Genomic DNA, 14,704 nt, shown 5'->3' on the forward strand with positions numbered 1-14,704 from the left:
TGCAAGCCAACAAATTTAACCTGTTATGGGAACTATGTTTATTATCCTACAGAAAATTCCACAGTGGACAAAGATAAGTGAGGAGGATGAAGCTCAAAAATTGTTCACTGTAACTTTTTAATGGTCAAACTGCAGTTACATGTACTTCTGAGAAAATATGCGACCTGTTGGGATTAAATTGAAAAACCCAACATGATGAATCACTTTGCAGAAACTAAAGCAATTTACAGTGGCAAGGAAACGAAATAGCGTTGCAGTTCTTAAAAGCACCAAACATAATTCTAGTAACTTGAAGAAGTTAAAAATTTGTTCTAAATTATGCATTCAAAAGCTTTTAGAGGGTTCTTGCCATATCATAATTGTATGCATGATGTTGCTGCCCAAATTTGCATATTCAGGAAAGAAGAGATCCTATAGCCATATCCCAACTCCAAATCACATCATCCAACCTATTATTCCCCCATATTACAGCAACTTTTTTTTTCCAAAAACTCGAAGTCTTGGAACTTTAATCTTAATTTTCTACATAATTAAATATCAATCTAACCCTCATGCCAGAGGGCTAGTCAATGAATTGGTGCATCTAAGAGTGAAAACAACCATTCAGTTTGAAAATTCAGAAGTTATTTTGTGGCTTTAAATAATCAAGGGCATAAACTGCCTTTTTTCTGGAATCAGGTGGAAGGAAAAGGACAACTCTTTCACAGCTATCACACTGAATCCAAAAAATACAAAAAGAAGGCCCACAATAAAAGGGGCATTTCTTCTTAAGCCATTTGAATACCTAGAACAATTACAACAGAGTAAAGGTGAGTAAATTCATTACAAATCTATACATGCACTGCCTCTAAATTTGCTCGCAACAGCTCCTATCCAGTCCCTGTCTCTGTTGTTGTATGCATAACTCATGCTGGAAGCCAATAGAATGAAACCTTGTATTGTTTTTTCTGTTCCATTGCCACCTAATTTACAAGCTCTTAGCACAGGTTGGACCAAAAAAGAACGAGTTCCCTTGGGGAGAATCTCCCAAACCCCAGAATCTGAAGAAAAAAAACCTCATTATGTTAGTTGATACTATTAATAGAAAATAAAACCTAACAGTTCAAGTAAAAAATATAGAAACATCGCTACTACAAATCAGCAGAGAATGAAGTCGCTAATACCAGATCATAGAGGACTTTGTTGCTATTAAATGGACACTCCAACAGGAAATTGGCAAATCATGGAATCTCAATTAAAATTATATGGCTAAGGGTCTAACCGGGTTTCCTAAACCTTCTCTAGTTCCAAACATTTCATGCCATATGCAACTTAGACATTTTGTACCAGTGTCAGGCGTAGATAGAAGTTAACAAAAATGATTATCCTCTTCTTTCAAGGACAAATTACCAAGCAAACTGGGGAGCACTAAGACTCTAAGTGTCCTAAATTATCTGCATCCCAAAGTAAATGGCAAGAACTGGCTGTTACTCAAATAATTCCGATGACTAATGAATGAACCATGACTGATCTTCCAGTAAGTATAATTGAATCTTTTCAACAGACAAACATTGATCAACTGCAAAGAATGAACCATCTCTGAGCTTCTAGAAAGTATTGAATACTACATTCCTTACCTTTTATTTTTTTTCCTTTTTCCTTTTTAATCAATTCAAGTGAAATTAACACCCCTTAGACCTAGAGCATTCTAAGACAACATAGCACACTGCACACCTCCATTGTTTGATATTTTAAGTATCCAACATGATAGAGCATCCTTATACAGGTATCTGGGTATAATAGGTTTATATGCATCAAGGTAGAGAATCCCCTACCACCCCACTGAAGAATTAACAAAATTTGTTTTATGGCAAATAGAAACAGAAATATGGAATAGAAAATGAGACCAGTCCAATAGAGGCATTGTTACCCATATTGGAGAATTGAAACAAGAAACTTCATGGTTTACCTGGTCTCTGAGGGAAATAAAGTGTATCCTTCAGATCAGAAAGACCAATTTGCTGAACCTGTCTTCCAAACCAATCAAGCATGTGGGCTTTTGTTGCATCCACAGGTGTACTCCAATAGCCACGTATACACAGCACATCCCCAACTGATATAAGCTGGTGAAAGTGAAGCAGTAAAAATTGTTAAGTGTTATGTTTCAAACATAATTACTAATTAGAAGCTTAATAGTAAGATTTTTAATGCTTGAAACTCAAACCACAGTAGCTCCATGTTAATTTGGACCTTTAAGTTTGCATTTGGTTCCTTGTCATAATAAGTGAGAAGGGGATGTCCAAAGGACTTCCCTACAACTTCCCCCTAAAACCATGGAGAGCCCAAAATATCATGGAGGACCATCTCTTACTCAAAATATACTGAAATACATGTATGTATATATCATCCTTTTCCTTGTCTCAAGAACACCTTCAAATTAAGAAATCGCCCAAAAAAGAGCAAGTAATATGCCCTAGAATTCGAGGCACATATTCCACCATCCAACCAGTTTGCAAATAGTGCATCTCTATATTACTTTCCACATATTCAATTTTATTAAGTACAAGAAGAGTATGGCATAGTACCACTGATATGGTGTTTGTATTTCGCAACAAAACATATGTTCCCCAAGCCAAATCCTCCTTCATGGTATCAGAGAGATTTTCTGACATTATAAATATTTGCTTGTTCCCCTCAGGCAGAGTAGATTGATCCACAAGATTTGCACCCTGCATAACTTTCCGTACTGTGAGGCAGGCACTGCAAGTTCAAAGCTCCTCAAATTACAGAGATGTTAGGCACAATGAGCTCTACAGACCACATGGAGAAGTCCTGGTAAACCAAGGAATTATTTAGTTCAGCATTTAATGATCAGATTTATCACTTTTTTAGGCTAGTACCAGTAGTGGAAGTTATTGAGTGCCGTTTCTCTTTGTACTGCATTAGGATGCAATTATTTTCTAAGACAATGTTAGAATAAATTCATGATCTTTCTACTCCAAAGATATTACACTTATCAATAATAGGTAATAGTAATACAAAAACTGATTTGCATACTAAAAAGCACCATTAAATCATGAAGGACCAATGTGACATAAATGGTGCAAAAGAAAAGCGAAGCAAAATATGTTAATATACTAGAAAGAGATCAAAATCCAGAACTAGCTCCTAATAAGCAGGAAAAACAACCGTGAATTTGTTACAATATCTTTTCCTTTTATTTTGATAAATAAGTGAAATGTTCAGCAAAAAATACAGAGAGGATATTCTAGAAAGTAGCCCCACGTGATTAAATATAATCCATCTTTTTGTATTTGCAAGATGAATTGATGTAAAATTGATGCTCGTTAGAGATATGATACAGAAATGCATAAAACAAAGCCCCAGTTGATGAAAATTGCCAGGACTTAACATCTCATTTTATGTCAACTCTATGGAAGAGTAAAGACAAAGCAGGTTCCACATAAAAAAAAAGGTCATTACTCAATGTTGATACTGGCTATCCAGGGTTCAATCCCAGTCATAGTGAACTTCAATAAAATTCAGAAATAACTTCATCAAGTAAGGAACAATTCTACAATGAATTTCATGCCCGGATAACATGCAACCCCGGCTGAATCTTTGAATTTATGAATGATTGATAATGTTAACATCCAGCCTTTGACTGGAGGGGGGAGCTCCAGCCTTTGCATCATAAAGGCAGTGAATGAGTACATCCAATTTCTCTTATTAGTCATTCAAAAGTGATGAAGGAAGATTTGGCCCGACCTCTTTATTATGTGACACGTGGCAGAAACAATAGCTCGGCAAAAGGGGCCAAGCCTAGGCGGGAACAAGGGGACACACTTCGCCGAACTGACCCTTGTAACAGCTCGGGATACACTTCGCCGAACTGACCCACCTTGTAACAGCTCAAGATACACTTCGCCGAACTGACCCACCTTGTAACAGCTCAAGATACACTTCGCCGAACTGACCCACCTTGTAACAGCTCGGGATACACTTCGCCGAACTGACCCACCTTGCAACAGCTCGGGATACACTTCGCCGAACTGACCACTTGTAACAGCTCGGGATACACTTCGCCGAACTGACCCACCTTGTAACAGCTCGGGATACACTTCGCCGAACTTACCCACCTTGTAACAGCTCGGGATACACTTCGCCGAACTGACCCACCTTGTAACAGCTCGGGATACACTTCGCCGAACTAACCCACCTTGTAACAGTTCGGGATACCTCCAAGCTCAAGACCGCCTCGCTCAGCACTTCGCATCATCTTCTAGGCACCAAAGCCAAACAAGTCGTACCATGCCTGACACTAGGGAAGTCCATGCCCGAGGGCGCCACGCCTGACTGACTTGGGATTTGACGTTTGGCAGCAGCACTCTAAACGGCCACCTGCCACCGCCACTGACGCCGCCATCTCCAGTTAGACGGTTAGGCAGTGACGGTTCTGTCTCAGCAGAAAGGACGACGGCCGAGTTGACAAGCACAAGGGTAATCATACCGGATCTGACAAGGGCCTCAGGACGAGTACACGAAGTGACTATAAGAGCCCCCTGCCCCCCGACAACGGAGGTATGCAAACTTTGCGCTATCTGGTATTACCTTGCTTTTGAAGGATTCTAACTTGAGCTTCGGAGCCTCTACACCGGGTTCCCCCCGGAGCTTTCCCATCTCTTTCGTTTCAGGTTCCCTGCTACCCCGTTTGGAAGCAAGGCAGCGGACAGCTAAGACCAGTCGGATCGCGCTCCATCAATTGGCGCCGTCTGTGGGAAACGCTTCAAAAAGCCTCCCTCCAAACTTCGATACCCCCTTTTTTCTTCAAAAAACCCAACACTCATGGCCTCCTCCAGCAACACCGGACGTGGCACGGAGACATACGCCACCGGGGAGCAACTTCAGGTCCCCGTAGTGTGCGTTGGACAGTTCACCATCCCCCTTTCGGCGGATGGGATCCCCATCTTGAACACGCCACAAGCAGTGGCACCTGTAAACCCTCCTACCACAAACGTCCCCTTTCCTCTCCCCATTGAGACAACCTTCACTGAACCAACTGCCGTCCCCCTGGCAGCTAGCCAAAACCGATTGGAGGACCTGATGCAGTGCATGCGGGCAATGCAAGCCCAAATGCAACAGTTCCAGCAACACCAGCTTCACCAGCACCAACTGCTGCACAACATCTCCCAGTATCACTATCAACAGCAGTTCCCCCAACTGCCACTGAACCAACCACTACTTCCACCTCGCCACCCCGCTTCGAGGCCGGTCAAGGCCTCCCCGCAGGATGGGCGCCCCCACCAGGCAAAGGCCTCCCGGCCCCAGAACCACCCCAACAGCCAGGCCTCGTCCCCAGGCCGAAGAGAGAAAAATGTCATCCCCGCCTCGCAACCCGCAGGTGGGTCGGGAACCTCGCCCGCGAGGTCAGCACCCCGGCGCTCCAAGCCCGAGCTCCCGCTCACCGAAAACCAATTCAGCGCCCTAGCGGCAGACTACCAACACTCCAGGCCCATCGAGCTCGGTAACACGGAGGCTAGTTCGGGGAACCATCCATGTAATAGTGGGAGGTTCGGTGGTAGCGGGATGTACCTCGGCAGCAGCCCGGACTTCAGTTCGCGAAGCGGCCCTCGAAGAAAGGAACCCCCCAAAGAGACCAAAGACCGAAGAACCAATCTTTTTCACGGAGGACGACGCGCGAGGAGTCCACTACCCCCATGATGACGCGCTTGTCATTAAGCTAAGGATAAGCGACTTCGAGGTCAGGCGCGTACTCGTAGATTCGGGCATCTCAACGGACATCCTCTTCAAATCAGCATTTGACCAGCTGCAGTTAAAGAGGAGTGAGCTGAAGCCCACGAACACTCCCCTGGTAGGTTTCAGCGGAGAGGAAGTTAGGCCCCTCGGAAAAGTAACTGTCCCTGTGCAAGTTGGCATATGGCCTTGTGCGGTCAGACTCAACCACGATTTCCTGATAGTCGCGACCCCCTCCCCATACAATGCCATAAAATGGCGGCCGATCACGCATATACTACGGGTGGCGGTCTCCACCTACTATTTGGCCATGAAGTTCCCTACGGACTTCGGTATAGGGGTAGTGCGGGGCGACCAGCTCGAGTCCCGCAAGTGCTACATTGCCGCCCTAAAGGAAAAAACCAAGGCGGCCGACGACCTCGAACTGGAGCGGCCGGCAGAGCAAGGTGAGGAGCGAGCTTCGCCCACGGAGGAAACAGTCGCAATCCCGATTTCATCTACGGACCCAGCTCGCACACTAAGCATCGGAGCTTCCATCGAAGACCCCCTACGAGCCGAACTGGTGAGTTTTTTACTTCAAAATTTAGATATTTTTGCCTGGTCCGCGGCCGACATGCCCGGCATTAGCCCCGGACTGATAACTCACAAACTTAATACTGACCCTGTAGTCAGACCCGTTAGACAGAAGAAACGCAACTTATCCCCAGAACGCTGGAGAGTGGTCGACGAGGAGGTCGAGAAGCTCCTCGCAGCAAACTTCATAAGGGAAGTCCACTACCCGAGCTGGGTGGCCAACCCAGTGTTGGTAAAAAAGGCAAGCAGCAAGTGGCGCATGTGCATCGACTATACCGACCTGAACCGAGCTTGCCCGAAAGATTGCTTCCCCCTCCCCAGAATTGACCGCCTAGTGGACGCGACCTCGGGAAACGAGTTGCTAAGCTTCCTGGACGCCTACTCGAGCTACAACCAAGTTGGGATGGACCCATCCGATGAGGAAAAAACCAGCTTCATAACCGAGTTCGGCCTGTATTGCTACAAAGTCATGCCCTTCGGACTAAAAAATGCCGGGGCAACTTTCCAAAGACTTGTAAATAAGCTATTTCGGCCCCTGATTGGTACGAAGATAGAGTGCTATGTAGACGACATGGTCGTCAAGACTCAGTTTTCACAAGAGTTAACACAAGACTTAGATTCTGTTTTCCAAATCCTGCGTCAGTTTAGCATGAAGTTGAATCCCAACAAGTGTGTCTTCGGCGTCACCTCGGGCAAGTTCCTAGGCTACATTGTCAATCGACGCGGTATTGAGGCGAACCCGGACAAAATAAAAGCCATTCTAGATATGAAACCACCTCGGAAAGTAAAAGAGGTTCAGAGGCTAAACGGCCGCATAGCCGCTCTAAGCCGCTTATTGTCTAAGTCAGCAGACCGCTGCCTACCCTTCTTCAAGGCAGTCAAAGGCAAAGGGTTCGAGTGGACCCAGGACTGCTAGTTCGCGTTCGACGAACTAAAAGGTTACCTCGCTAGTGTGCCAACCTTAGCCCGGCCCGAGGTGGGCGAGGTCTTACAACTGTACCTCTCGGTGAGCGACGAGGCGGTCAGTTCGGTACTAATAAAGGAAACAGACCGGGTCCAACGACCCATATATTATGTTAGTAAAATTTTGTAGGGAGCAGAGGCAAGGTACCCGGAGATAGAAAAACTAGCATATGCCCTAGTAATAGCAGCTCGTAAACTCCGCTCGTACTTCCAGGCTCACACCGTCATCGTCCTAATTGACAAACCTCTTAGACAAGTTTTATTCAAACCCGAAGTCTCCGGTTGACTGACGAAATGGACCATCGAACTCAGCGAGTACGACCTCCAGTACAAACCAAGAGCCGCTATCAAGGCCCAAGCTTTGGCAGATTTTATCGCCGAGTGCACTTTCAGCCACGAAGCCCCACAGGTCAAGCCCGAGGTCCCCAGTTGCGGCGAACCCGGAGCTCCTGAGCCCATAGAGTCCGAACCCCGTGAAGTAGCACCTAGTGTGGCATCTCTCCTGGTCAGGCGAAGAGCGAATTGGGATGAGGAGCCCTGGATCCTTCACGTGGATGGTTCCTCGAACCGGCAAGGCAGCGGAGCTGGAATAGTCTTGTGCGGCCCGAGCGGCACAAAAGTAGAATACGAACTACGCTTTGAGTTCGCGGCATCCAACAACGAGGCAGAGTACGAAGCACTGATCCCCGGGTTGGACCTAGCGCGAAAGGTTAAGGCAAAACACTTGATCATCTGCAGCGATTCTCAGCTCGTGGTAAACCAAGTTACCGGCGAATACGAAGCACGCGATCTCTTCATGATCGCATATTTGGCCAAAGTAAAAGAAGCCCTGCTCAACTTTCGGTCACACATCATCAGGCAAATCCCGAGGTCCGAAAACACTGAGGCCGACGCCCTGTCCCGGTTAGCCAGCACGAGTCACAACAATATGAGAACTATGTACATAGAGGACTTACCTCGGCCTAGTATTCTCGGGGGGACAGAGGAGGTCGCTCCCATCTTAGAAGCAGAGCCGAGCTGGATCGATCCACTCGCGAGCTTCCTGATAGACGGAACCCTCCCTGCAGAACGCAATGCGGCCAAGAGGGTGCAGTACAAGGCGGCCAAATACGTCATAATAGACGAACGGTTATACCGACGGTCGTACACGCTCCCCTATTTGCGGTGCCTGCGACCTACCGAAGCCGAGTTCGTACTCCACGACACTCATGAAGGCCTGTGCGGTGGACACTTGGGGGGCAGGGCACTCGCCCAAAAGCTGTCGAGCTCGTCAGAAAATGCGACAAGTGTCAGAAGGCAGAAAATGCGACAAGGATACTACTGGCCAACGATGAAGGCAGAAGCTGTCGAGCTCGTCAGAAAATGCGACAAGTGTTAGAAGCACGCTAACATCCACCATCAACCTGCCTCCGACCTCAAATACCTCGCCAGCCCGTGGCCCTTTGCACAATGGGGCATCGACCTCCTAGGGCCATTCCCACCAGCAACAGGCGGAAGAAAATTCTTAGTTGTTGCAGTAGATTACTTTACGAAGTGGATAGAAGCCGAACCTATGGCAATTGTTACGACTCGAAACATACAGAACTTCTTTTGGAAGAACATAGTATGTCGTTTCGGATTACCTCGGGTTCTAATCTCCGACAACGGCAAACTGTTCGAGGATATCAAGTTCCAAGAGTGGTGCCAGAACATGGGGATTCGGCAAAATTTCACGTCAGTCGCGCACCCACAGGCAAACGGTCAGACGGAAGTGATGAACAGAGCCATCCTGCGCGGACTGAAAGCACGTCTGGATCGAGCTAAGGGATTGTGGGCCGAAGAGCTACCAAGTGTCTTATGGGCTCACCGAACGACCGAAAAAGCAGTCACGGGAGAAACCCCCTTCAACCTCACCTACGGCACTGAAGCAGTGATCCCGGCGGAAATCGAAATACCAACGTTGCGATTAGAAACATACGACGATCGGACGAACGGAGACGAGTTACGCACCAACCTCGACCTACTGGACGAGGTAAGGGACCTCGCGCACATCCGAACAGTGGCATACCAGCAGCAGGTAGCTCGCTACTACAATAGCAGAGTAAAGCAACGAAGCTTCCGAGTCGGTGACCTGGTCCTCCGTAAGATTATGGTGCCCGAACCCGGCGTCGGCAAGCTTGGACCTAATTGGGAAGGGCCCTATAAAGTAAAAACAACGCTTGGGGGCGCATACGAACTCGAAACCTTGAAAGGCAAACGAGTACCCCGAACGTGGAACATCGTGAACTTGAGGCGATACTACCTATAAACCACCTAGCGAAGTGGACGAAATCAAGCCATGCGCCACAAGGCAAGCCGAGGAACTTCAGCACATTATCAGCTCGGCAAAAAATCAGTTCGCGGCATAAAAGACCACGGAAATTTAAAAACCCAGCAAAGAAACAGCCCGGGGAAGATGAGCAAGGGGAAAAAGACACTCCATTGCAAGAAACAGTACATTGGCAAAAAAATAAAAAATAAAAAATAAAAAATAAAAAATAAAAAATAAAAAAATAAATTTTACATGCCCGGAGCCACTTCTTCGCCATCGGAAGGCACTTCAACAACACCCGAAGGCCCTGCCTCTCCTTCAGAGTCCGGCTCGCCATCGACAGCATTGGCCATCTCCTGAGTTATACGCGAAGTGGTTATGGCACTTACATCGAGGTCGGGGTATGTATTCCGAATCATCCACCGGCTCAACTTGAACCCCCTCCTGTAAGAGTCCACCATCAGATCGTCAAAACGCGGAGAGGCAATGTAGTCTTCAATGCCTTGGGAAAAAATCTGTGTTCTCTCCCTAATGTCCTCCTGAAGATACTTGACTTGATGCTGCAAATCCAACTTCAAGTCCGCCATATGCTTGACAACTACCCCCATGGCCTTGGCGTCACGCTGAGACCTCGCCTGTCTGGCCATCGCGACGCGAGCAGCCCTTTCAGCAGCATAAGCAGCCGCCTCAGCAGCCTGGGTATTTTCCTCTGCAGCACGAAAGGCTTCTTCAGCAGCATGAGCGGCAGCCTCAGCAGCTCGCGCCTGTCGCGAGCTCCTCTCCACTTGGGCCGCCAAGGCATGAATCGAAGAATTCACCTACCAAAAGAAACAAGTGAGCAAAATGACAACAGAAGCAACAGAATAAAAAAGGAAGACAGAATCTAACTTACCACCATGGCATGTGTTACGGCGTGGCAAGCGACCTGATTCAAGGGAAGATCGGTCCACGCCGCGACCTCCTCGGGGAAAGTAGCGTCCCTACTCTTCTGAAGAGCGTAGTTCGGCGTCAACACGCTCCTAAACTCCCCTTGAGCTCCCGAGCCTAAGGGCCCAGCCCGCGTATGAGCAGACCCAGAGTGAGCAGGAGCACTTGAGTACGCAGGAGCGCCCGTATGAGTGGTTTCAGCATAAGGCGCCTCGGCAGTCTCGTGCACCGGTGGAGTCACTTCGGGCTCCCTGGGCAGATCCTCTGGCGTATGGTCTGGGGCTTGGGGCTCCTCATCCAGGGGCAGCTCGTTACGAGTTCGCTTGGCGACCCGCTTCCTCCTCTTCATACCTTGGAACAAACGCCCCCCGCGAGTTCTCTCCGCATCCATCACACCTACAGAAACGAGTTCGACATAAAAAAAAAAAAAGCCGCATAGCCAGAAACCTACCCGAACTCAGGCCGGCTGCAAAAAGCTTGGCCTCCGTTAAGTAGTGGTGGCACTTTAAGCCTTGCCGTGCCCATTGCCGGAGACCCTTCACTGTCTCTTTATCAAGAGTTACGCCCAAATCGGGAGCGGCCTCACCCCACCCGGTCTAAAAGGGCCATCCTTGTGCACTTCGCACGCCGAAGTAGTCCCGCTTCCAAGCCGGGACCTTATTAGGAAGATCGTGCAGAAGTTTGAAATCCTGGCGAGGAGTAAGGTAATACGCCCGTCTCCCCCCTGGAAGAGAACACGACTGTCTCTTGAGCATCAAGATAGAGGAGAATATCTCTAAGTCTAAGGGAAAGTTCTGCTCGCAAAAAAGGGAAATTGTCCCCACCAGGTTCCGAATAGAGTTCGGATGAAACTGGCCAATAGTGACACCAAAGTGGTTTATGACTTCGACGAGAAGGGGATGGAAAGGAAGTCGCAACCCTGCGGCAAGCTGCTCTCGAAAAATCACGATCTCGTCGGGACCGTGTTCCCAAGGAAAGCTACCCGAAGGAATAAAATATGTGTACCCCCCAAGAAGATTGTAAGACAGAAGTATGGATTGAAGCCCCTCAGGCGTCATGGTCGAAGGGCCAAACCGGTCTAGCATCCGACCTCGGCGGGAGGTAGACGCCAAACTGCCCGAAGCGACTCGACCTGCTGGTTCGTAGTCCTCAAACTCCACCTCAGGATCACTGAGGCAGTCTGGGGACATGGCTCGGTTGGTGGAACCTCCATCGGCCCTACTCAAAGAGTCGTCTGAGCTATCAAAGCTAGACATTGGGGAAAAGACGAATTCAAGAAAGTACTCACCGGAAGGTTTGAAGAAATACCAAAGAACCGTGAACTGTATAACCGGCCTTAACGCGAGCTGGAAAAGACTTGGACGCGAGCTGAAGGGTTGGACGCGAACTCAATAGACAAACCGCAGAAGTGACAACAACCGGGGTCCCCCACTATTTATATCTACAGTAACCAAGAATCGACCGTGCAGACCGAAGACGATCCGACGGCCCACATTCCTACCAACCGCACAACCCTTAAGGTCGAGACGTGACGGGCGCACGTCTTTCCGAGAAAAGCGAAACGTCAGCACGTCTTTTTGAAACCGACGTCGCTGCGACACGCGTCTTTTCAAAACTGACGCGCCGCACGTCTCCCTGACAGTCGACCGCGCACGTACAGCAGTGGCGTGCCTTTTTGAAATGACCCGCTGTCACGTCCCAGCGGCGCGAGTTGGTTTGAAATTTAAAACGCGCGGTCACAACCACCAGCGTTCTTGAGTAAGCACGTTTCCAGCCTTCTCGGAAACCGAAAGAACCCTAGAAAAAGCGTCTCGTACGGTGAAGGTTTGAAGGACGGGACAAATCCACCAGCTACCTCGCGAAAACTCCCCGCACCATGGCAAGACCCTCGGCGCAAGGAGTGGGGGGCAATTGATGAAGGAAGATTTGGCCCGACCTCTTTATTATGTGACACGTGGCAGAAACGACAGCTCGACAAAAGGGGCCAAGCCTAGGCGGGAACAAGGGGACACACTTCGCCGAACTGACCCTTGTAACAGCTCGGGATACACTTCGCCAAACTGACCCACCTTGTAACAGATCGGGATACAGTTCGCCGAACTGACCCACCTTGTAACAGCTAGAGATACACTTCGCCGAACTGACCCACCTTGCAACAGCTCGGGATACACTTCGCCAAACTGACCACTTGTAACAGCTCGGGATACACTTTGCCGAACTTACCCACCTTGTAACAGCTTGGGATACACTTCGCCGAACTTACCCACCTTGTAGCAGCTCGGGATACACTTCGTCGAACTAACCCACCTTGTAACAGTTCGGGATACCTCCAAGCTCAAGACCGCCTCGCTCAGCACTTCGCATCATCTTCTGGGCACCAAAGCCAAACAAGTCGTACCATGCCTGACACTAGGGAAGTCCGTGCCCGAGGGCGCCACGCCTGACTGACTTGGGATCTGACGTTTGGCAGCAGCACTCTAAACAGCCACCTGCCACCGCCACTGACGCCGCCATCTCCAGTTAGACAGTTAGGCAGTGACGGTTCTGTCTCAGCAGAAAGGACGACGGCCAAGTTGACAAGCACAAGGGTAATCATACCCGATCTGACAAGGGCCTCGGGACGAGTACACAAAGTGACTATAAGAGCCCCCTGCCCCCCCCCCCCCGACAACGGAGGTATGCAAACTTTGCGCTATCTGGTATTACCTTGCTTTTGAAGGATTCTAACTTGAGCTTCGGAGCCTCTACACCGGGTTCCCCCCGGAGCTTTCCCATCTCTTCCGTTTCAGGTTCCCTGCTACCCCGTTCGGAAGCAAGGCCGCGGACAGCTAAGACCAGTCGGATCGCGCTCCATAAAAAAGCATTTGGCTCTTGAATGACTTGGAGGTCGGTTGCCGTTCACCTATTCCAGCCAGGAGAACCGTCTAACAATAACCCATTGAGGTCTAGATTAACCCTTACAATTTCCCGGAAAAAAAAAATCCTCGAAATGATCTGAAAAACCAAAAGCTTTTTCCCTTTCCATTTTTCTTTTCCAATTTTTGACCAAACTTTGCAGCGGTTCATGAAATTGTTTTACAACGTAAAAGAAAAAAAAAAAAATAGAGCACTTAGAGTTACCTTGAGAAATTTTCCAAGGTAGGGAAGAGTAATTGAGAAAGCCGACAACGAAAGACCCAGAACCACTGATCGCTGCGCAACAAAACAATCGATAAAACCCGACAATAACTTCAAAAGTTTTAGTAGAGACGGCAATCAGGGAATTTTTTTTCCGCCCACTTACAAGCTGTGCTGGAGTAGTGGATGAATTCGAGCCGACGAAGTGGTTCAAGAGCAGCAGCGAACCGAAAGCGTATCCAATCCATCTGGGTAAGTAAGATTCGTCCAATCCAGGAATACCTAAACCCCCGCATTTTCCACCACCCACACATAAAGAAGAGATAAATAAATGGATAAATAATAAACGGGAGAGAGAGCTCTATTAAGTATTAACCAAACGTAAAGCGAAGAACCGAGAGGTTGAGCTGCTGCTGTTGCTGTTTTGATTCTCCAGAATTGTCGACACGAGCTGAAACTCTTGTGTTTCTCCTTCTTCTTAGTCTGTTACGAATACCGGCAATAATCCCGGAAAAGCAAGAAGGGCGTCGCGACGTAAAAAGATAAGAGGAATGCCGTTTATCGGCCTGAAATCGAAGCTGCAATCTGAACTCAACTATAGTATTAATCGATATACTTCCCATTTCCTTCAAACTGATTGATAGACGCCGTTGAATTGCAGCTCACAAGCCCAAGGGCCAAGCCTATGTTTGGTTTGATGGAAAATAAGTGAATAGAAAGTTGAGGGAAAGATATAAAAATTTTGTAAAAAATAAAATACTTAGGCGATTTTTGAGAGTGTTTAAAAATAAATGCTTATTTAGGTCATTAAGCACTTATTGGTATTTGGGAAATAAAGTCCGAAATAAGTGTTTATTTTAAAAATAATGTTTTATTTTTTAAACCCAAATTTTCAGTTTTTTTTAAGTGTTTATACAATAAGCATTTTTTCAACTTTTTTCTTTTAAAACTATCCCTAGTTGAATTTTAAAATACCACTTATAGAATTATCTCTAATTGAATTTTATAAAAATACTTTTATAAAAGCATTTTTACAAAAAACACTTTTATGAAAGTATTTTTAAGAAAGTACTCTTATAAAAGCATTTTTATAAAAGCACT

The 14,704-nt window shown here is 47.4% G+C and overlaps 1 protein-coding gene across 3 annotated transcripts; it reads right to left on the reverse strand.

The window, feature by feature from the left end:
* Positions 1 to 607: 607 nt before the first annotated feature.
* HCF208 (chaperone (DUF2930)) lies at positions 608 to 14,356 on the reverse strand. Of its 3 annotated transcripts, XM_088951654.1 has the most exons (6): positions 13,980 to 14,356; positions 13,770 to 13,885; positions 13,607 to 13,678; positions 2,565 to 2,708; positions 1,949 to 2,102; positions 608 to 1,040 (listed from the first exon to the last, which is right to left on the reverse strand). In XM_088951654.1, the coding sequence occupies exons 1-6, from the start codon at positions 14,224 to 14,226 to the stop codon at positions 823 to 825; spliced, it is 951 nt and encodes a 316-aa protein (XP_088807780.1). In that variant the 5' UTR covers positions 14,227 to 14,356; the 3' UTR covers positions 608 to 822. The 3 variants fall into 3 exon arrangements, with proteins under 3 accessions (XP_088807780.1, XP_088807778.1, XP_088807779.1); XM_088951652.1 differs by lacking the exons at positions 608 to 1,040; positions 1,949 to 2,102; positions 2,565 to 2,708 and adding an exon at positions 9,703 to 10,377 and having other exon boundaries at positions 13,980 to 14,345; XM_088951653.1 differs by lacking the exons at positions 608 to 1,040; positions 1,949 to 2,102; positions 2,565 to 2,708; ... (1 more) ...; positions 13,770 to 13,885; positions 13,980 to 14,356 and adding exons at positions 9,703 to 10,377; positions 10,452 to 11,016.
* Positions 14,357 to 14,704: the final 348 nt, after the last annotated feature.

Source organism: Nelumbo lutea, chromosome 6 (genome assembly GCF_056320005.1).
Source record: "Nelumbo lutea isolate HS-2025 chromosome 6, American lotus-T2T, whole genome shotgun sequence".
Taxonomy (NCBI): Eukaryota; Viridiplantae; Streptophyta; class Magnoliopsida; order Proteales; family Nelumbonaceae; genus Nelumbo; species Nelumbo lutea.

Excerpts from the sequence above, each read along its gene's own strand:
- HCF208 (XM_088951652.1), bottom strand. The coding sequence starts at position 14,226 with ATGGGAAGTATATCGATTAATACTATAGTTGAGTTCAGATTGCAGCTT. Across the intron at positions 13,679-13,769 it reads CCACTACTCCAGCACAGCTT|CGATCAGTGGTTCTGGGTCT; the intron begins GTAAGTGGGCGG and ends TTTGTTGCGCAG. Across the intron at positions 10,378-13,606 it reads ACCTTGGAAAATTTCTCAAG|GTGAATTCTTCGATTCATGC; the intron begins GTAACTCTAAGT and ends TTCTTTTGGTAG.